Source organism: Stylophora pistillata, chromosome 5 (genome assembly GCF_964205215.1).
Source record: "Stylophora pistillata chromosome 5, jaStyPist1.2, whole genome shotgun sequence".
Taxonomy (NCBI): Eukaryota; Metazoa; Cnidaria; class Anthozoa; order Scleractinia; family Pocilloporidae; genus Stylophora; species Stylophora pistillata.
Window position 1 is genome coordinate 28,129,614 of NC_142523.1, and position 22,682 is coordinate 28,152,295.

A 22,682-nucleotide genomic window follows, 5' to 3' on the forward strand; every position below is an offset into this window, starting at 1 on the left:
TGTCTTGCAAGTCTGTTAATTTCAGGGCAAGTCCCCCAATGAATTTAACCAATCCTTTGAAAGTCCTTGAATTCTTATATTCTAAAAGCTTCTTGAGAGGGGTGGGACGTTGACTTTTTCCGAAAAACCAACTTTAAATACTGAGTCAAGCGCTGTGCGCTAGAGTGGTTTGGAAATTAACATAGAGCGCGGTAGATCCAGTAATGCGTTATTGACCAAGCAGGAAAACTCAAACCTGAGCCAAGCGATAAGAGCCAAACGAGAGCTTGCCTTCAGGTTACACAAAGACAAAATGGCTGCAACGCTGGCCACCGCAGAAAACGAAAAATAAGCAAGGGTTAATAGTCAATCAGCTCACAGAATTCGCTGCATCTTGCACCGCTTGCGAAGCCAGCCATATAAAAAGGAAAGATAATACATCGGCGTAATATAACTCTTAAAGCAAGAATCTCTCCCAACACATTCATCTAAGGTAGTAAAAGTTTAAAATGTTATGAAAGCTGAAAAAGAAAGGGTTCCGGTGTCGCGCTTATTCAGAGTTACAAGTTTGAATGGCCAAGGGGTGGGAACTTATTCAAGGAATTACGGTATATCGATCACTTGAGGCTGTGCGCGTTACTTCGTGTTGTTTCATACTTTATATTATCTGATATTACCCAGTTTGTCAGGAAATCAATCGTCGTCGTGTGTTTACGCCCTACAAACGTCGCATCAGAGTTTCACGATCTAGCTTCGCAAAGAAATGTACCAGCAGTGTTTTGCCTTGTGTTATTTATTGAGTTTTTTTGGCAGCATTTTTTGTTTTAATGTTCTCTTCCCGTCGCGGTTTGCAGGGCGACTTTTAACAGTAAATGAAGCTGTTTTCCAAATTTTTGTCTCAAACGACTATTTATTCCTGTCGCTCTGGTGTAGATATAGGTGAAGAGCTCAAATAACAGAAAAATTTGCGTCACAAGAATTTATTCACATTATATATGCCAGAAAACCTCAGGCATTACTCTGAATGCCAGAACTTCAGCCTGGGTGAACAAGAAAGGATAGACAATACTTCCCTATATTAACCATCAATGAAAAGCTAAGTAAGTCAAATATCTCAGAGGCGCTCAGGCATTAAACTGAATGCCAAGACTTCAGCCTGGGTGAACCAGTAAGGCCGATAGACAACACTTCCCTAGATTAACCTGTGAATGTCAAAGAAAATAAGAATGTTAGGTATCCCAGAAGCACTAAGGGATTACTGTGAATAGCAGAACTTCCGTTCAGCCTGGGTGAACCAGAAAAGATAAACAACACTTCCCCGTATTGACCATGAATGAAAAACTTAAAGTATGTTCTATATCCCAGAAGCGCTCAGGCATTACACTGAATGCCAAGACTTCAGCCTGGGTGAACCAGAAAGGATAGACAATACTTCCCTATATTAACCATCAATGAAAAGCTAAGTAAGTCAAATATCTCAGAGGCGCTCAGGCATTAAACTGAATGCCAGGACTTCAGCCTGGGTGAACCAGTAAGGCCGAGAGACAACACTTCCCTTGATTAACCTGTGAATGTCAAAGAAAATAAGAATGTTAGGTATCCCAGAAGCACTAAGGGATTACTGTGAATAGCAGAACTTCCATTCAGCCTGGGTGAACCAGAAAAGATAAACAACACTTCCCCGTATTGACCATGAATGAAAAAACTTAAAGTATGTTGTATATCCCAGAAGCGCTCAGGCATTACACTGAATGCCAGGACTTCAGCCTGGGTGAACCAGAAAGGATACACAACACTTCCCTATATTGACCATGAATGAAAAGCTAAGTATGTTGTATATCCCAGAAGCGCTCAGGCATTACACTGAATGCCAGGACTTCAATATGGATGGACCAGAAAGGATAGACAACACCTCCCTATATTGACAATGAATGAAAAGCTAAGTATGTTATATATCCCAGAAGCGCTCAGACATTACTCTGAATGCCAGGACTTCAGCCTGGGTGAACCAGAAAGGATAGACAACACTTCCCTATATTGACCATGAATGAAAAGCTCAGTATGTTGTATATCCCAGAAGTGCTCAGGCATTACAGTCAATGCCAGGACTTCAGCCTGGGTGAACAAGAAAGGATAGACAACACTTCCCTATATTGACCATGAATGAAAAGCTATGTAAGTTATATATCCCAGAGGCGCTCAGGCATTACACTGAATGCCAGGACTTCAGCCTGGGTGGACCAGAAAGGATACACAACACTTCCCTATATTGACCATGGATGAAAAGCTATGTATGTTGTATATCCCAGAAGCACTCAGGCATTACACTGAATGCCAGGACTTCAGCCTGGGTGGACCAGAAAGGATAGACAGCACTTCCCTATATTGACCATGAATGAAAAGCTATGTAAGTTATATATCCCAGAAGCGCTCACGCATTACACTGAATGCCAGGACTTCAGCCTGGGTGGACCAGAAAGGATACACAACACTTCCCTATATTGACCATGAATGAAAAGCTAAGTATGTTGTATATCCCAGAAGCACTCAGGCATTTTTCTGAATGCCAGGACTTGAGCCTGGGTAAACCAGAAAGGATAGACAACGCTTCCCTATATTGATCATGAATAAAAAGTTCAGTATGTTATATATCCCAGAAGTGCTCAGGCATTACTCTGAATGCCAGGACTTCAGCCTGGGGGAACCAGAAAGGATAGACAACACTTCCCTATATTGACAATGAATGAAAAGCTAAGTATGTTGTATATCCCAGAAGCGCTCAGGCATTACACTGAATGCCAGGACTTCAGCCTGGGTGAACCAGAAAGGATAGACAACACTTCGCTATATTAACCATGAATGAAAAGCTAAGTATGTTGTATATCCCAGAAGCGCTCAGGCATTACACTGAATGCCAGGACTTCAGCCTGGGTGAACCAGAAAGGATAGACAACACTTCCCTATATTAACCATGAATGAAAAGCTAAGTATGTTGTATATCCCAGAAGCGCTCAGGCATTACACTGAATGCCAGGACTTCAGCCTGGGTGAACCAGAAAGGATACACAACACTTCCCTATATTGACCATGAATGAAAAGCTAAGTATGTTGTATATCCCAGAAGCGCTCAGGCATTACACTGAATGCCAGGACTTCAATATGGATGGACCAGAAAGGATAGACAACACCTCCCTATATTGACAATGAATGAAAAGCTAAGTATGTTATATATCCCAGAAGCGCTCAGACATTACTCTGAATGCCAGGACTTCAGCCTGGGTGAACCAGAAAGGATAGACAACACTTCCCTATATTGACCATGAATGAAAAGCTCAGTATGTTGTATATCCCAGAAGTGCTCAGGCATTACAGTCAATGCCAGGACTTCAGCCTGGGTGAAAAAGAAAGGATAGACAACACTTCCCTATATTGACCATGAATGAAAAGCTATGTAAGTTATATATCCCAGAGGCGCTCAGGCATTACACTGAATGCCAGGACTTCAGCCTGGGTGGACCAGAAAGGATACACAACACTTCCCTATATTGACCATGGATGAAAAGCTATGTATGTTGTATATCCCAGAAGCACTCAGGCATTACACTGAATGCCAGGACTTCAGCCTGGGTGGACCAGAAAGGATAGACAGCACTTCCCTATATTGACCATGAATGAAAAGCTATGTAAGTTATATATCCCAGAAGCGCTCACGCATTACACTGAATGCCAGGACTTCAGCCTGGGTGGACCAGAAAGGATACACAACACTTCCCTATATTGACCATGAATGAAAAGCTAAGTATGTCGTATATCCCAGAAGCACTCAGGCATTTTTCTGAATGCCAGGACTTGAGCCTGGGTAAACCAGAAAGGATAGACAACGCTTCCCTATATTGATCATGAATAAAAAGTTCAGTATGTTATATATCCCAGAAGTGCTCAGGCATTACTCTGAATGCCAGGACTTCAGCCTGGGGGAACCAGAAAGGATAGACAACACTTCGCTATATTAACCATGAATGAAAAGCTAAGTATGTTGTATATCCCAGAAGCGCTCAGGCATTACACTGAATGCCAGGACTTTAGCCTGGGTGAACCAGAAAGGATAGACAACACTTCCCTATATTAACCATGAATGAAAAGCTAAGTATGTTGTATATCCCAGAAGCGCTCAGGCATTACACTGAATGCCAGGACCTCAGCCTGGGTGAACCAGAAAGGATACACAACACTTCCCTATATTGACCATGAATGAAAAGCTAAGTATGTTGTATATCCCAGAAGCGCTCAGGCATTACACTGAATGCCAGGACTTCAATATGGATGGACCAGAAAGGATAGACAACACCTCCCTATATTGACAATGAATGAAAAGCTAAGTATGTTATATATCCCAGAAGCGCTCAGACATTACTCTGAATGCCAGGACTTCAGCCTGGGTGAACCAGAAAGGATAGACAACACTTCCCTATATTGACCATGAATGAAAAGCTCAGTATGTTGTATATCCCAGAAGTGCTCAGGCATTACAGTCAATGCCAGGACTTCAGCCTGGGTGAACAAGAAAGGATAGACAACACTTCCCTATATTGACCATGAATGAAAAGCTATGTAAGTTATATATCCCAGAGGCGCTCAGGCATTACACTGAATGCCAGGACTTCAGCCTGGGTGGACCAGAAAGGATACACAACACTTCCCTATATTGACCATGGATGAAAAGCTATGTATGTTGTATATCCCAGAAGCACTCAGGCATTACACTGAAATGCCAGGACTTCAGCCTGGGTGGACCAGAAAGGATAGACAGCACTTCCCTATATTGACCATGAATGAAAAGCTATGTAAGTTATATATCCCAGAAGCGCTCAGGCATTACACTGAATGCCAGGACTTCAGCCTGGGTGGACCAGAAAGGATACACAACACTTCCCTATATTGACCATGAATGAAAAGCTAAGTATGTTGTATATCCCAGAAGCACTCAGGCATTTTTCTGAATGCCAGGACTTGAGCCTGGGTAAACCAGAAAGGATAGACAACGCTTCCCTATATTGATCATGAATAAAAAGTTCAGTATGTTATATATCCCAGAAGTGCTCAGGCATTACTCTGAATGCCAGGACTTCAGCCTGGGGGAACCGGAAAGGATAGACAACACTTCGCTATATTAACCATGAATGAAAAGCTAAGTATGTTGTATATCCCAGAAGCGCTCAGGCATTACACTGAATGCCAGGACTTTAGCCTGGGTGAACCAGAAAGGATAGACAACACTTCCCTATATTAACCATGAATGAAAAGCTAAGTATGTTGTATATCCCAGAAGCGCTCAGGCATTACACTGAATGCCAGGACTTCAGCCTGGGTGAACCAGAAAGGATACACAACACTTCCCTATATTGACCATGAATGAAAAGCTAAGTATGTTGTATATCCCAGAAGCGCTCAGGCATTACACTGAATGCCAGGACTTCAGCCTGGGTCAACCAGAAAGGATAGACAACACCTCCCTATATTGACCATGAATGAAAAGCTAAGTATGTTATATATCCCAGAAGTGCTCAGGCATTACACTGAATGCCAGGACTTCAGCCTGGGTGAACCAGAAAGGATAGACAACACTTCCCTATATTGACCATGAATGAAAAGCTATGTATGTTATATATCCCAGGCATTACACTGAATGCGAGGACTTCAGCCTGGGTGAACCAGAAAGGATAGACAACACTTCCCAATATTGACCATGAATGAAAAGCTAAGTATGTTATAAATCCCACAAGTGCTCTGGTATTACTCTGAATGCCTGGACTTCAGCCTGTGTGAACCAGAAAGGATAGACAAGACTTCCCTATATTGACCATGAATGAAAAGCTAGGTATGTTATATATCCCAGAATTGCTCAGGCATTACTCTGAATGAACCCTTGCGAAAAGATCTAGGAAATTCCTAGGAAATCCTAAGATTTCCCTAGGAATTTCCTAAGAATATTCCTAGGAAATTCCTAGGAATAAGGTGTGAAATTTCACAGTAAATTGGGACGAAGAATTCAAAGAATTCCTAGAAATTTCCTAGGAAATTCCTAGGAGTGAAAAAATTAAAATTCGAAAAAAATCCTAGGAAATTCCTAGGAATTTCTTAGGATACACATTTCACTTTTGTCTGACCAAGATTAGGTCCCCAAGGAAATTCCTAGGAAACTCCTAGGAATTTCTTAGGAAAGTAGGAAAAATAGAATATAGACACTTTAACAACTGCCCCACAAAGTGGAGGTAGGGTGCCTGAGACATCCAGGAGCTTCCACTATTGGCAGCCAGCTCCTAGATGAAGACTGCTCCCATGGATGGCAAATCCAGGCAACCCAGCCATGAGCCCCCACACAGAAGGAGAAAAACAGGGAAAAATGCTAACGCTCAGAAAAACACTGACTAAAACACTAACAAAACTGAACAACGCCCCGTGGACCAAGAACAAAAGGAATACAGGTGCATGCCATACCGCTGACTGCGCCGGGTAGCACTTGTGCTCCACATTGTCAACTCCATTAAATTGCACTTAACTGCATAAAACATACAACACCATATGATAGGAATTGAATTGAATTTATTATATACAACTCAAATAAACATTATAATTAACAATACTTTTTGTTGTTACTATAGATTGTACATGTATATACAAAATTACTTGGAATGCAAAACAAACAGTAAAAGATCATTCAAAGGATTAATAAATTGACAACTTAGGATTCACATATATCAATTATCAGAAATCGTGCAAGGCTGATGTAATTTGAAAAGTTTGGATCAAAATATACATTTTTGGCAAAATCATTATTTTCCAGTGGAGCATGTTTTCATTCCGGCTGATAAAATGCGCGCACAAACATGTCAATGCTATTTTGGCATCTGAACTAATGAAGATTGTTATTCTTATGTGATATCATTTTAATTGTTAATTAGTATAGTTTCAGAGCTGAGCAAAGAGTTTCCAGCAATCTGATTGCTCGAGCGGTTCCTTATTTAACAATTATTTGCGGAAGGCGAGGTGAATATCGTCAAATAATCCCAGAGACGAAGTCGAGGGGATTATTCGACAATATTCACCGAACTTGAGGCGAATAATTGTTTTAGTATAATTTAAGAGCTGAACAACAGAGAAATTTCAAAAGTCATAACATTGTAGTAACATTTACATTTTATATAAACCGCGTGGGGCGGTTTATATAGCATCATATAAGGAACTGCTCGACAAATCAGAAGGCTGGAACTCTTTGCTCAGCTCAGAAATCATACTAAGACGCTATATAAACCGCTCTGTGCGGTTTATATAAAATGTTAAAATAAAATGTTAATAAATGTTACTAAAATGTTATGACTTTTGAAAATTCTCTATTGTTCAGCTCTGAAATTATACTAAAACAATTATTCACCTCAGGCTCGGTGAATATTGTCGAATAATCCCCTCGACTTCGTCTCGGGGATTATTCGACGATATTCACCTCACCCTCTGCGAATAATCGCTACATATAAACAGTGACTTCTGATATAAAGTTGCAACGCTGGTGTCTCTCATGCTTTCAATATCTTCTCAGACAGTTCCTATATAATTTGCGAAGGTTTTATATTGGATCTTTGTCGTATAAATAAACCAAAAGTGATGTGAATTTTCACAAATGATCTAGGCATACAAAAAGACTATGGGCTATTAAAAGCTTTAAAGTGTCCTCTAAAGCAGAAATGCTTTTTTCTAGGGGGATGGAAAAGGATTGGTCCGCTGTAACGTCGTCACCCCGCAAAATGGCGCTTCGCTTTGTCACACGTGCAAAAGTTATGAAAAGCCTTTAACTCAAAATTACCTGGAACAAGCAAACTAAGTTCTTGCTTTGTAGCTTCACCTTTAGTACCTTTAAAATGACACAAATAAGAAGCATTTATTACCATTATATTCAGTTTAAACTAATGAAACTTAGAAAAGCTACTTTTAAAGCTAAGCTTAAAGTTCTTACATATTTATTCATATGTTCTGCAATCAATCGATAGAAGTAGAAATGATACATATGACAACGATTAACCAAATAAAAGTGTAATACTTACTATGAACAGAAATAACTTTCGCCTTGAAAATCTGAGTGCCCTCTTTTACTTCGTATGGCGACAATTCCACGACATTATTCTATTCGTGTTGCGATTTCTTTTCCATAACGTATTATGTCTTTGTCTTTTAAGACGCTTATGCTATGACCTTCTTCGATCCATTCGACCAGAACCCACATAACGCTGCGAACGCTTTAAAACGTTTAGATCAGAGAAGAACACAGCAAGACTCAGCTGCAACGCACAAAACTTTCGAGTAAAGGACGTTGTAGAGCGGAATAGAACGTTGAAATGAGCGGCAAGCGTGGAAACTTCACCTTATTGGATTATACTTGGTCATGTGTCGGTCATGTGAACATTTTGCTCATGAAAGACTGGGACTAGTGATCGTGTGATCCATTCAGCGCCATGGTCGCCATCTTGTGAACGGTGATCGAAGTAGCGATAAATGACTTTTAAAGTTAGTGTTAACGCCTGCTAGTATGAACCATGGATGGGAATGAACATCAAATTTACAAATTAGTCAGACTTAACGGCCAAGAGAAGTATGAATGTACGGCTTGTAAACGTGTTCTCTCACGACAACAGACAATGGAAAATCACATGCGCTCTGTGCATCGTTACGTTGGACCGGGTAAGAAAATGTAATGTAATGCTTAAGCTTATATAGCGCTTTTCACAATGTCTCAATGCACTTCAAGCTTCAATGATGCTTGTAAGTTTCAAAACCAGTACGAAAAAAACTATAGAATTGATAAGCAATTCTTTTATAAAAATGGCAATTAAGCTTAAGAAATTAGTTTCAAAATCCTCTCTTCCTCAACTGTTCCTTCTGAACCTACAACTATTCTTTTATTCCTCTAGCACTTTTTGAAAAGAAGCATCGCATTGATATTTCTTATTCTCAATGTTTTAGGTCTGACCTGAAAGCAAAGAGTGTCACTGAAATTTTGGAGAAGATTATGCTTCTAAATGGCAATTCCAGAAACCATGTTATAATAAGATTTCCAAACTTTAATGCTGTCTGTGGTTAGATATAAGAAAATATCACTTTTTAAGTCTCAATATGCCAGATTTGAAATTTTCCATCGCTTCAAATAAGACTTCCTTGTTATAATATTTAAGTAAAGATATGTTCTTAAGCTTTTTGTATAAAATATTCTAATCTGGCAAATAAATTGATGCTTGATACCATCTATATTGAACTTAAGTTTACTTTAAATGGAAAGTATGTAGAATTCACCATATAATTGGAATAAATCAGGAGACAGTGCAAAATTATGTTGGCTGAATCTTACACATTGTGATAAACCATTTTTCAGGGATGCCTCAGGCTGATATAACTTTGTATTTCAGTGTGGTCAGAGTCGCTGTCCTTGCAGTATAGCATTTTTTATTATCTGACTGGAGCACCAAACACATGGTTAGAAATCCCACTTGAATTGCATTTGATTTAGTTTTCTGCTTGTATTCTTTACTACAGTAAATTTTTATTTCAATGTATTGTGATATGCAATTGAAGGATAAAAAATTAATGTTTTATTGGAAATTGTATAAACTTCAAGAATATCTGCTTTAAAATTAATGAGTTGTAAATTATAATGCAAAATAAAAAAAATTTGTGGTATATTGCAAGTAGTGACTTTTTGAAACATCTAAAATGGCACTTTTCTTTCAAAAGCTAAACTCACAAGTATAATTCTTAAAAATTAAGGTTTTATTTTAAAAAATAATTTTTCCTAGTAAATTCCTAAGAATTTCCCAAGGATCAAGAATCTATTTTTTTATGTAAATTCTACCTGTAATCATTCCTAGGAATTTCCTAGGAAATTCTTAGGAACCTAGTAATGTTTGTTCACACCTCTAGAGAGCTTAAATGTTTTTAGGAAAATTCCACTGACTCCTAAGAGATTCCTAGGAAATTCCTAGGAATCCTAGAAAGCTAGGAAACCATTTCGCAAGGGAAGGACTTCAGCCTGGGTGAACCAGAAAGGAAAGACATAATTTCCCTGTATTAACAGTGAATGAAAAACTAAGTTTGCTATATCCCAGAAGCTCTCAGGCATTACGCCGAATGCCATATAAATCTTAGAAATATGATAAATAAATATATATCTCAGAAGTGACCAGGCAACACTAAACAAAATAATATTGTTACAGGATAAGACTTCAAGAAAATAGATTTTTTTAAATGATACAATGTTGACTATGCCTTACTTCAATGGGTGCACAGAATTTAAAAATTAAAATGTCATACACTGCAGGCAGAGCACATAAATTAACATCATATGGCTCCTCTTCAAGGAGAAAGAGCAAGTCATCTCTTAACCCCTTCCATCTGAAACAGACAGAAAAAAAAAAACAGTGAATAAAGTTTTCACCTTTATAATCCAAGCTTACCATATTTTTTCTGGTAACTGGATAAAAGTGAAGAACAGCTCCCCTAAAAGTCTGTCGGCCAACTGTCGGCCAACTGTCGGCCGGCAGTATGCCAACTGTCCATCAAACTAAGTATCCCAAGTGAGATTTAAAGACATGTATTCCAATAGAAAGTGAAATACCATACTGCAAGCTGGAACTTTTTATGCATGTCAATGCAGAAATGCAGAGTTGTACCTACCCCCCAATATTTGCTTTGCTCTTTAGGAAACACTCAGCAAAGGCCTCCCCAAAAGGAACATCAGGAGAGGCACATTCCTACAAATAAATTGCATGTATCACTCAATAATGAATTAACTGAGCTAAAGTCATATAATGTTCACTACTAATGGTAGATATATAATCACTGTTCACCACAGATAAAATATGTTCACTTTTATGGACACCTTTCGTCTGCCTTTCTGTAAAGTCAAGAAAGCCAAGGAAGCTCTCACTAATTGATTATAAATAAATTGCATAACAAATACCAGTAGGCTGAATATGTTTTGTGTTATTGTATAATTCCACTATGATGCATGTCATTTAGCATTGCAGGTATAACCTACGTTAATAACTTTGCAGAATACACAGCACTCTGTGTCCAATCCTTGCTTGCAAAGTTCATTGATATATTTTTTGGCATCACCAGCTCTTTGCTTGAGCAGCATTATCAGTGTTTTGTTAAATCAAGAGTAACTGTCATGAAAAAAGACAAGAAGATAACAAGAAGTTGAAGTTAAAATAGCTACACCAAAGATCTCAAATGTTATACTTTCCCAGATATTTTCTAACACTGCCAAGCATAAAATGGATTCAATAATTACTATCACGTAGCTAGACATGTAATATAAAAACATTGCAAAAATAAAAAATAATAAGATAAAAAAAATATAAAGAGTCAAGATTGGCACACACAAATAACCTGGAAATTTAACTTTAAAGCATCTTCCATTAACTACTATTCCAGTTTTCTCAATGGCATCCCTCTGGCGATTTAAATCTTTTATCGTAGAAAAATAGAAATGAAATAAATTATAATACTGTCAAGACCCTTTCAAGGAAACAAACCCGAAATTTCTCCTAAAGTAGCCATAAAAAGTGATCATAGCTAGAAGACTTAGAGGCTCAGCGTAAAATCAAACTCAGCCAATTATGTGATTTTCCTGCCAAGCAGAGATGAGTTCTGATACACCGTGAAACCAGCATTCACAACAAAACATAAGACAGCAAACTCACTTTTTCCAATCTTAATGAAAATATAAACGTTATGACTTACCCCGGTTCGTCTTAGCTTGGAAATGCTAAGTAACGTTTGCCAAGCTTTTCTTGATCGAGGATCCTCGACTGCAGTTTGAAAAACAGCAGGGTCCAGTCTGGTACTCTGAGAGATTGCAAAAACTGACGGTTACTGTCCCCCAGTATTGTTTCCAACGCTTGCAGTAGGCTGCTGCTGTTAATTTTAGTTTTGTCGAGGATGTCGTTGAGCATTCGCCCCACCTCAGGACTGTGGACCTGACAGCTACGATATACATAGTTTTGATCGATGTCCACATATCCTCGCGGCGACCTTCTCCTCAATTTTAACTCTGATGCTGGTCTTACTTACCTAATTCTTTTATTTCCGTTAATAGGAATTCTAGCTGACTCCGCGCTTGATTGAGATCGGCCTTCTGAGTCGATCGTTTTCAACTCGAATAACTGCGGAGGCATCACGAAAAGCTTTCAGCTCCTCGCAAAAGTCATCGCTTGGTCGAGTCTTGCTGGTCTTCGGTTTGATTTTAGGCGAATTTATTTTATCGATCAACCAAAGATATCTCACCACTTCTCCTTCTTCGAATTTCTGCCGGAAGATGGTAGAAACAACTCCAAATAGAGAGGCGATGGCCACTTTGTTGTTCTGAACATATCGGCCATCCAAGCTTCCGCCATTTTTTAAAGCTGGACCGTACAAAACGCTTGGAAATGTGCCACTAACAGGCTACTTCAAACAACTTGTTTACTCTTATGCCACATTTCTTGAAATTTAAGATAAACCATTCCCTTGACTCATCTGCAGGAGAATGAAGCAATTCTACCCTTCGAAGTTTGAAGGGATCCATAACTGCACTCGACCGCGGGAAAATAAACATTTCCGCTTTTGCTTACGCATATTAATATGAAATCCAATCTCCAAATGTCAATAGGCCGATCCAGCCCCTAATAAACAAAAGGCTTCATTGTACCCAGCAGGAACAGAGATTGTACAAATTCAAGCAATTACTCAGATTACTGCGAGCAATTATCGAAAAAGGCTGTCAAGGCGATGATGGAAACTTATCCGGTTTATGACGTCACTCCATAGCAACCAGCCTTTTCGAGTATTTGAACTTCCGTTTACCTGTGGCTCGTGATGTTCTGCAGAGAAAAATCAGTGCTAGCGCAAACAAAAACGCTGTGAAATGTTGAACACCAAAAGAATAGTCGGTCGTTTATACACTTAATTGTATGAGGAAGTAAAATGTAGCACTTTAGCAGTTGCCGAATTTTTTGCGCAAAAATAGGAGAACAATGGCTAACGAAAATGAGAAAAGCAAAATAGCTAAAAAAGTATTTTGGGCCCTTGAACGGCGAGATGCATCAGAACTGATGATCTTGGAGAATATAAGTGAATGATTAAATTAAGAGAAAGAGAATTTGCCTTTTTCTTTAAAATAGCCCTCAAGCAGTCCTATCAGAAAATAGAAAACACACTCCTTTCGCGAGACTGTCTACAAAAAACCTCAGTGAAATTTATATACCCCGATGTTTAGCGTTTTACCTTGCATTTTTTTCCCTTTTTTTAGGTCAATGTGAACTATGAAAGCCATGTTACTGGTCGAGCTAAGTTAATTTTATGCTGAGAAAATGCTGTCGTTTATAGCTTTTTCCAGAAAGCTCCACAATAAAACAACAACAACCAAAGCATTTCCTACCTTTTTGGCATTTCCATGGCCATATTTGAAGCTTTGATATGCCATGCCAAAGTGTGTCACTTTGCAAACATAGTTATTATCGAGGAGAATGTTTCGGGCTGCAAGGTCACGATGGATGATCTACCAGGAGACAAAGATCCATGACGGGAAAGCCTCTAATTATTAATTGATTTCATGACAAAACGGCGAGTATGGTCGAAGAGAAAAGGGCGACTAGGCAGCCCATTATAGTTCTTTAAGGCTGTCAGGACTAAGTCGTTTACTTTCTTAGGAAAAATGGAAAAACAGTAATGATAATGATGATGATAATTATGATAATCACAGTAATAATAGCTATGACAGTAAAATGAAATTTAGAAATGGTAAACCAACAGAAGACCGGTTGTGCTCAGAAAAACAACATGCTCTTTTCATTACCTTCGTTTCTTGTAAAAAATGTCGAGAGACGTTCCGTTTTTTCGCTTTGTTTTCTTAATATTGGCATAATAGTTTGGATGTTACTTTTTCTTTCTGTGCTTTTAGCGCAGCAGAGTGTCCCACAACAGGCCAAAATCTAATATGGTTGGCGCATATCCGACCATTTTACCGTTGCACTGATATTTTTTTTTTTGGGTAGTCACACCTCAGTAGGCATCCTATTTTAGCTGTTTCAACCGAGCTATTATGAAAATTACTCTCATATCCTTTTTCTCATTAAAGTAAAAATACCTTTTTTACAAGTTCACATATTCAATAAAAGGGTTTAGTTATTCAAACGAGGTCCAATCCAAACTGCGGTTTTATCCAAACAATGGGCGTCGGGTTTTCTCTATTAGTTAAATAAATGTCCCTTGACCATAAGTTTCCGGCTTTCTAGCTTTGATCATAAAAAATAAGTGCTCCCACAAAAGGTTAGGCTAAAATAAAGATAGTTTAAAACGTGGTTTTGTCAAAAAATGGCTAAACTTTCTTTGAATAACCGGCCCTATAGGTCTGACATCCCAACTGACCTGCTTGCTGTAACAAAAGTACCATTGCCCAAAAAAGATCTCAGACTTTATGTAAGTGAAACGTACCGACAAATTTCGGTCAGAATCTGAGCTATTGGAAAACAGTTTAAAGCTCTGAGATTTTTCGGAGTTAGAATTGAGTTATGAGAACAATGAAGGACCTCACTTACCCCTCTCGATCCAAGGAACAACATACCGGCAGCGATTTGTTTGTCAATTCTTGAGCCTTTCCGTCACCAAGATAATACCAGGGACCTTAAGGTGGCTCGTACCGGTTTTCATCTTTTTGATGGTTTGTAACTTTGAAAGATTACAACAGAAAGACTGACCAAGGCCTGTTGAACACTTTTACGGGGTTGAATTACATAATCATTGGTTATCCAAAAATAAGTGTCATTTCGTCACTAGCAGTTTGCGTGGCAACGCTTTCATAAGGTTATTCAGACGCATTCTTTAGCTTGTGGCTTAGATAATTCGAAAACTAACCAGGTGACCCCCTGATTGTTTTTAGTGATTGCTTTCGGCACTTGAAAAGGAAAATGCAGAGAGATTTTTAAAAAATTCTACGGAGCCGAATTTCAGAAAATCTACAAAAAGGGCAATTTTCACACATCGCAAATTTCCTTCCGTAGAATTTTCTAGCTTTTTTCTGATGATTCCTTTCGACGTTATTATCATATTGGGACAATAAAAAGAAGGGGTCACCGGACTTGTTTTCATGCAATAGCTTTCGTGAGTTTAACAATTTCCACGCGCGTTCTCGCACATTTAAAAATCTGGATTCTATAAGATCGACGTTTGCTCATGATCTGTTTTGGCTACCGCTGAAAATTGCGTGTGCTCGCGCGAGCACCTACGATCTGATGTTTACAGACGTTTACTGCTAAGAAAATCATTAAACAGCCGTCAAAGACAGCCTCCCGAGCTCATCTTAAAAATCCTACACACGACTTTTGGCTATATCATATTATTGTCCTTGAAGTTTCAAAGTCCTCTTCCACTTCAGGTAGATTATCCTTCACTTGAGTTCTTCTTTTTTCGCTGTCGCAAGATTTCATATCGGTTGAATATTTCTTTTAAATGTGAAGTGAAGCAGCCTTTACTTCTCCGAAAATCGTCTTCGTTATCTTGGTTTCTATCTCCTGCATTCACAGTGGCCACTCAACACATCAAATACAAGCTCTTAGGTAAACTTCTCACAAAAGTAGAAAAAGATCCTCGAGCCGCCATCTCTGTTTTAAACTTTCGTCTTTTAATCTCGCGCTTCTTTCGCACGTTTCTCTCGCGCGTTATGCAAGAGTGATCTGTTCCCCGCGCGAGGAAACTGGTACGAGCCACCTCAAGGAACACCATTTGAAGAAATGTCGTCACCAGAGCTAAAAAAATGTCTCCAGAAATGTTATCTGTCAGCGAAAAAACGAAACGGCAGGTTTTACAACAAAAAATCACTTGAACTTGAACTTGAACTTTATTTTTATTTAGACACGGTAAATCTATGAGATAAAATAATATTATTACAATCTATTATTACAGTTACAATCTATTTTAATCTATATAAACATGATCTAAAATTTAAAAGTGAAATAGAAAAAAATAAAGAAATTCTGCTTTACATAGATGCCGTGTGTGTTTTGTCGATTCAGAGGAAGAAATTGCGACAACCATTTCGGAAGGATTGAAGTGATTTTGCTTGCCGCAATTCAGGGGACAAGCTATTCCAGATAACCGCACCGTTATAGCTAAAGCTATTTTTCAGGAAATTGGTGCGGGGCAATGGGACAGCTAGTTTGTTTTCAGAGATCCTTAGATTATATGGAGGATCATATTTAGTGAAAAGAGAACCAAGATAGTCGGGCGCAAGAACATGTATAGATTTATAGACCATGGTGGCCACTTGTATTTGTCGCTGAGTATCTAACCGTCTCCAGTTAAGTTGCACGAAAAGAGGATCAGCGCTTGTGTCATAACTGGAGAAGGTCAGAATACGGGCAGCCCGGTTTTGCAACTTTTGGAGCTTATTCGAAAGACCCTTGTTACAATGCCCCCAGACCTCGCTGCAGTAATTAAAGTACGGTTGAACTAAGACATTGAAAACGGACTCAAGCGTGGTTCGATTAACAAAAGGCCTACAACGTTTAATTGCTCCAATGCCCGATGCGATTTTCTTGGCTATTTTTTCAATGTGCATATTCCATGAAAGGTTTTCGTCTATATGTACACCCAGAGATTTGACTGAGCTAACTTGTTTAATTATGTCACCACCTATGATTAGTTTAGGGGAAGTATCGTAGGTACCTATCCTTTGCTGCGATCCAATTAACATGAATTCAGTTTCAGATGAATTTAGAGTCAATTTGTTTGCAGTGAGCCATGTGTTAACTTTGGATAGGTCGTGATTCATAACATCATTGATCATTTCTATGTTGTTACTGGCAAAGGTCAGGTGAGTATCGTCGGCATACATACGTGCAACTGAATTAGACAGGCAATTAGGAAGATCATTTATGTATAGAACAAAAAGCAAAGGTCCTAGAATTGTTCCTTGCGGAATTCCACAAGTGAGAACTTGACTAATTGAGAGCGAACCATTTACAAAACATTGTTGATGGCGATTATCTAGGTATGAGCTAAACCATTCATAAGCGATACCGCGGATACCATATTCGAATAATTTAGACATAAGAGTTGTATGGTCAACGGTATCAAAAGCCTTTTTTAGGTCGAGAAAAACAACTGCATTTATACTGCCTTTATCAATGTTGAAGGCCCAATTGTTTGTGGCCTCCAAAAAGGCTGTAACAGTTGAATGGAGCGAACGAAAACCAGATTGCTGGCTGGAAATCAAATTGTTTTCAGTGAGATAACCGTAAACCTGGTCGTAAATGATACGCTCAAACACCTTAGCTACTATAGGGACGATAGAAATTGGGCGATAATTGTTTAAGTCGGAGTGATCTCCCTCTTTGAAAAGTGGGATAACCTTTGCGCATTTCCATTCCTGAGGGAAAACACCTGATCTGATGGACTGATTAAAAATAGGACACAATGGATCAGCTATCAGATCGGCGCACTCCCTAAGAAGTCGCGAAGATATCATATCTAAGCCTGTGGCTTTCGATTTACAAAGCTTAGACAAAAGTGAGAACACTTTAGAAGGATTAATACATTTTAACTCAAAACGTTTGTCAGTTCCCTCAAGGTAATGTAGGTGTGATGGACCATTATTAGAATAAATCTGGCTAGCAAGCTTGGGTCCAATAGAAGAAAAGTGATTGTTGAAGGCATCGGCCAGCTCAGGAGGGCCGTAAATAGAGTTACCGTTGCTTTTGATTTCTTTTATGGAACAATTATTAGTTTTCCTCGAAATGAGCTCATTTACAATCCTCCATGTCTGGCGCGAATTGCCTTCGTTTTCATCTAATGCTCTTTTATAAAAGAGCTCTTTTGCTTTTTTTATTTCGTTATTAACTAGGTTGCGACATTTTTTAAATTGTAGCCAGTCATTAGCATCCTTAGAACGCGATGCTTTCAATTTAAGGTGGCTCAATAGGGTTATGCAAGATCACGAAGCGTGCGCCAGTGACATCAATCGAAAGTTAATTTTTCTCGTTGTTTTTGCTATTTTTCAATTCAAAGCTACTGAAACATAAAAAACAAGGGCCTAAATTTGCTGTACAATAGTCACCTCTGAAGTCAAGGCTTTTAGTCCCAAATTAAAACTACTCAAATATCGCCATTTTTTGACGTCTGTTTGACTTTGATTTCAATTTTCTTCAATTTCCTTCGGTAAAATTTTCTATTATTCTCCGACCGGGTAGAGTCTGACAAGACGAAACTTTTGAAATCGAAAAAAATAGGGGTTGTCAAGGTAGTTTTTTCGCTTTTAACATTTTTGTTGTTTTTTGGCTGAGCGAAAAACATGTCCTACAAATTTTTCTGATAAATTCACAGCAAGGAAAGCTAAAAGGGTATAACATCTCTGCCAAATTTTAAGGAATTTCACCGAAGGAAATACGAGAAATCTGAGGGGGAACTTTCTATTTTCTCACCTCAATGACAACCACGTGATCAGAATAGGAACTCGCCAAGATCGCTATTTGAGCATGCGCGAACTTTCGAACCGCGCGGTTTTGTCAAGAACAAGTGTGTAAACACGGGCGGTCATTATCTTTCACGTTTTTGTACAAACTGCTTTTGACCTGAAAGTCAGTTGAGAACATACCTTAATTTACTATGCCGCAGAATCCTTGGAAATCTCTTCGAAGTGTTTCAAAATTGCGGAGACTATTCTCGTCGTGTTTGTGACCCTTGGAAGCGATGAGCGACTGGACAATGGCGGTCTCGTCAAAATACACACAAGACCTTTCCGTCCAAATCGTTGGTACAAATTATTTAAATCCTCATATCTTAAGCCACTGCCAGCAATTTTTTCGGCAATGCTTTGCTTTATTGGGCTATCCGCATGACCTGGGTTGTACAGCTTTCCTCGAAAAGACAAGAGTCTCTAATGACGGTTGTCAAGATATTTCAGGTCTTCGGCAGCGTCCTTGACAGAGATTACCGAACTTCTGTTCACCAGCATTTCATCAGACAAAGCCAACCTAGGTGAAAGCAAGATTCTTCGAAGAGCGATCACGTCCTGTAGGGCGTCGTGGGCATCAAAGGTGGTTTGAAATAAATGTTCGTAAACAGAACTCTGCCCAGGCTTTGGAAATTTACCTTCTGCGTTTTGGATGGAAGAGTGCTTGCTTTTGATGAGTGATTTCATCAGTGTCAGAGTGTCTGCAAACCGGATGGAACTGATGGAACTGAGCTCCGCGATAACATTTTCGCCACCGTTTCGAAGAAGTATTGGAATATCAAATGTGGCGGCGTTGTGTCCAGCCAAGATTGTGCAAACAGGCTTTGTGGATCGTGTTGAAGCTGAATCTATTCTGGCCCTCAAAAAAGTTAAGAACTGCCTAAGTACTTGCGATAACTCAAAAGCTTCTACTAGTCGATTATCTTTGAAAAGTCGGCGGATTCCATTGACAGTTTTAATTGTAAGTTTGTTGACCTTTAACGCGTGAGAATCTATGTCTCTGGTTGGTAGCATGTAGCATGAGAAATGTTTAGCTGACCTATCCACGGCAGCGACCTGACATACTTCTGCTTATTTTCCCGTTGAATTTGTCTCGATGTCAAATAAAACAAAGTGATAAAATTTACTGTCATCAAATTTTTCCTTTTGAACTGTGGGTCTCGAAGTGTATTTCGGAACTGCATTTTCGTACTGTTCTTGTTGTTTCGTGACAGCAGCGGTTATATCATAAAGATCAGTGATTGAAAGTTCAGAATTGTTCAACTCCAATATTGTCGCAGAAGAGTTCAGGTTCAGGCCAATGCCACTTTCCTACATGGTACCTTCTTTACCCTCGTTTTTCGAGGTTTCTGAAATCTGGTGTTTGTGTAATTGTGATCGACGTCGTTTGAATGCAACTGTTGATTTCCTTTGTTTGTCCTTCGAAGTTTTCATGTCCATTTTCGTATTATGGTCTACACAGAAAAGACCTGGCTCTACGTTACTTGAGAGACAATGCAGGACACTATAATCATTGCTTTCACTTCCCCCGTAAAAGCGAATTTTGGGGTTCTTCGAGCCCACCACACTGTTCAGAGACTCGTTACGTTGAGGATGAATGCAACTGTTGATTTCCTTTGTTTGTCCTTCGAACTTTTCATGTCCATTTTCGTATTATGGTCTACACAGAAAAGACCTGGCTCTACGTTAAGTGACGCTAGAGTTTGAGGAATTTACCTGTAACCTAAATTTACTTGAGAGACAATGCAGGACACTATAATCATTGCTTTCACTTCCCCCGTAAAAGCGAATTTTGGGGTTCTTCGAGCCCACCACACTGTTCAGAGACTCGTTACGTTGAGGATTTGCTGCAGGTGCAAGTTTGTTTATAACAATGTCTGTGCTATATTCATCAAAGAGAGATTTCAGGGCTGATTGAATGCTATCTCCTTGGAGGTCTTTGCCATAGGGAAGATCTCTGTGACAATAATGAGAAGGGTCTTTCATGTATCTACACCATGTTTCTCTACAACCAGTGTGGTCACCAAATGCATGAGGCACAATGCTTTGAATTGCAGATTTCATGTTTGTAGCATCCCCCTTATTTTGTGCAATACAGTATGTAAAGGATTTGACAAGGTAATTTATGACTTTCTGTGACAACACTGAACTGTTGGGGAACTTACTTCGTTGGCTCAAGTTGTATAGGTGTGTTGTAAGGGATCTTTTTATGTGAACTGTATCACTTCATTTTTCCACACCATAGGGTACCTTTTGCTCTAGGTGAGATTCAGTCATTGAATCATCATCCCCGGTGTAAATTGAAAATTTGACATTTGATTTAGTTACCTTATTGAAAAGTTCAACTGCAGCTAAAGGCTCCATTCACTTTGAAGAGCCTGAATGATTTTTTCTACAGTCATGGTCATTTGGTTGTTTTCCTGCCTTTTTAGCTTCATCACAGGAGTGGCACATTTTATTTCTTGTTGTGTAGTCAAGGACCTTACCAGTTGAAAGGCCCATGACTGCAGCATGTCCGGTCTTAGAGTTGAAACCTCGCCCCCGTTTCTGCCACCCCATGTCATAAGAACAGGCAATAGGTACCAAATTGTTCTGGTCAGGCTTGTTACCATTTTCAATTGCCTTCTCTCGTTCAAGGTTTAGGAATTGCTGGCAACTATTTTTTGCTACTAGCTCTATTGCCTTTCCAGCTTCCCTTTCCCGACTTTTAAAAGTCGATGAGTTCAGTGCAGGCACATTGAGGATTGAAAGTAAATTGTTTAAATGGGTGTTGCCCACTCCTGTGTGTAAACAGCCAAGGGCAGCTCTCGTGTTCACATCAAAGGTCAGTGGACCGCGTGCACCAGATCTGTGCTCTTTTGATGTTTTAATGGTGTTTCCCCCATTGCATTGGCTGCATATAACAGTAAACGTGCTTGCCAAGCCACTGTGCTGTTCTTCAATAACATTGCCAAGAGACAAAGGGCCTAGAAATATTGTAAAATACACTGTAAACTAACAGGGAAAAAAGACTCCACAATATTTGTTATGTTGTTTTATATGATAATGGTGTAAAATATGCTATAGTGCAGTTAAAAATAGTGAGAATTTACCGTAATGACAAAATAAACATTCCTTCAGACCATCTGTAAGGGTTTCTAAGTCCACCAGTCTGGATCCTTGTGGCAGGCTCGCCATCCTCTTAGCTTTATTCTGCTGATGGGAATCAGGGTTGGAGTCAACAGAACAGGTAGGCCGATAATTAGGACAAGCTTTACAGGAAAATCTTATCAAAAATTAAGACTTCCGAATAAAGAAAAATGTACTGACCTCACGTGCTCGTATCATTCGTTTTGCTGGGGGTTCGTTTTCCATGGATATGTTATCATACTGGAGCTTCCATTTGGCATTCCACGTTTTGAACCCTCCGTGTAACCTTTTTATTTTTGTTTCTTTTCTGGTTTCGATCGCTTCCACTTTCCGAAAGCGACCCGACGCATTACGGATGTTGTGTAGGCGTTGTGTAAACTTCTGGTCTTTCACTGTCAATATTGTGCTCATTACTGGAAAGTAGCGATGCCGTTTCACTCTCGTCAAGTAAACTTCGCGATTATGTGACAAAAATTGTGCACTCGCGTGAAGCCGCCATGTTTGTTTACATATTTGATGCCATTTAAAAGCGCGCGCTATTTTCGTACCCATTCTTCGCCCGGCCAAAAAACCCTATTGAGCCACCTTAAGAATATCTCTGTCATGCATTCGTTTCTTTAAGTAAGGTGTAATCCAAGGTGACTTTGAGGCGCGCGCCCGTTTTACATGAAGTGGGGCATGCTTGTTTACACATTCCAGGAATAGTTGTTTCCATGCAGCCCACATTAAATTAGGATCAGAATAGCTTTTGATGCTACTCCAATCCTGTTGACCTATATCGTTACGAAAGTGATCAGAGTTAAAATTCTTAAATTTCCTATATCTCAGGGTAGTATGCTTATTCGTTGTCGATTCAATAGAAACTTTACGAAAAACGTAAACTAAACTGTGATCGCTGATGCCTATATGTGAGACCCCTGAGCAGACGACCCTATCTGGAGTATTTGTAAAAATTAGATCAACTAAAGTACGTGATTTGTCGGTAATTCTAGTATGTTCAGTTATTAACTGGTCAAGGCCGTAAACATCAGCAATATTA

The 22,682-nt window shown here is 39.2% G+C and overlaps 1 protein-coding gene, 2 long non-coding RNA genes and 2 pseudogenes across 6 annotated transcripts; 1 reads left to right on the forward strand and 4 right to left on the reverse strand.

Moving 5' to 3' along the window:
- Window positions 1-756: 756 nt before the first annotated feature.
- On the reverse strand, window positions 757-12,207 carry LOC148731232 (uncharacterized). 3 transcript variants are annotated; one of them, XM_088760424.1, is made up of 5 exons: window positions 11,770-12,207; window positions 11,060-11,189; window positions 10,696-10,772; window positions 10,293-10,413; window positions 757-1,544 (listed from the first exon to the last, which is right to left on the reverse strand). In XM_088760424.1, exons 2-5 carry the CDS (start codon window positions 11,159-11,161, stop codon window positions 1,494-1,496), a joined length of 351 nt encoding a protein of 116 aa, XP_088616550.1. In that variant the 5' UTR covers window positions 11,162-11,189; window positions 11,770-12,207; the 3' UTR covers window positions 757-1,493. The 3 variants fall into 3 exon arrangements, with proteins under 3 accessions (XP_088616550.1, XP_088616549.1, XP_088616548.1); XM_088760423.1 differs by having other exon boundaries at window positions 11,060-11,493; XM_088760422.1 differs by lacking the exon at window positions 11,770-12,207 and having other exon boundaries at window positions 11,060-11,754.
- Window positions 6,563-8,356, reverse strand: LOC148731233 (uncharacterized). The gene is made up of 2 exons (XR_016001378.1): window positions 8,076-8,356; window positions 6,563-7,885 (listed from the first exon to the last, which is right to left on the reverse strand). It is a non-coding gene; the product is annotated as an uncharacterized LOC148731233 (long non-coding RNA).
- On the forward strand, window positions 8,488-9,702 carry LOC148731234 (uncharacterized). Its single transcript, XR_016001372.1, has 2 exons — window positions 8,488-8,709; window positions 8,992-9,702. It is a non-coding gene; the product is annotated as an uncharacterized LOC148731234 (long non-coding RNA).
- Window positions 12,208-18,578: 6,371 nt separating the features above from the next.
- Window positions 18,579-20,160, reverse strand: LOC148731235 (uncharacterized; annotated as a pseudogene).
- Window positions 20,127-21,760, reverse strand: LOC148731236 (uncharacterized; annotated as a pseudogene). The gene is made up of 2 exons (XR_016001295.1): window positions 21,607-21,760; window positions 20,127-21,480 (listed from the first exon to the last, which is right to left on the reverse strand). The product of XR_016001295.1 is annotated as an uncharacterized LOC148731236 (transcript).
- Between the last annotated feature and the right edge of the window lie 922 nt (window positions 21,761-22,682).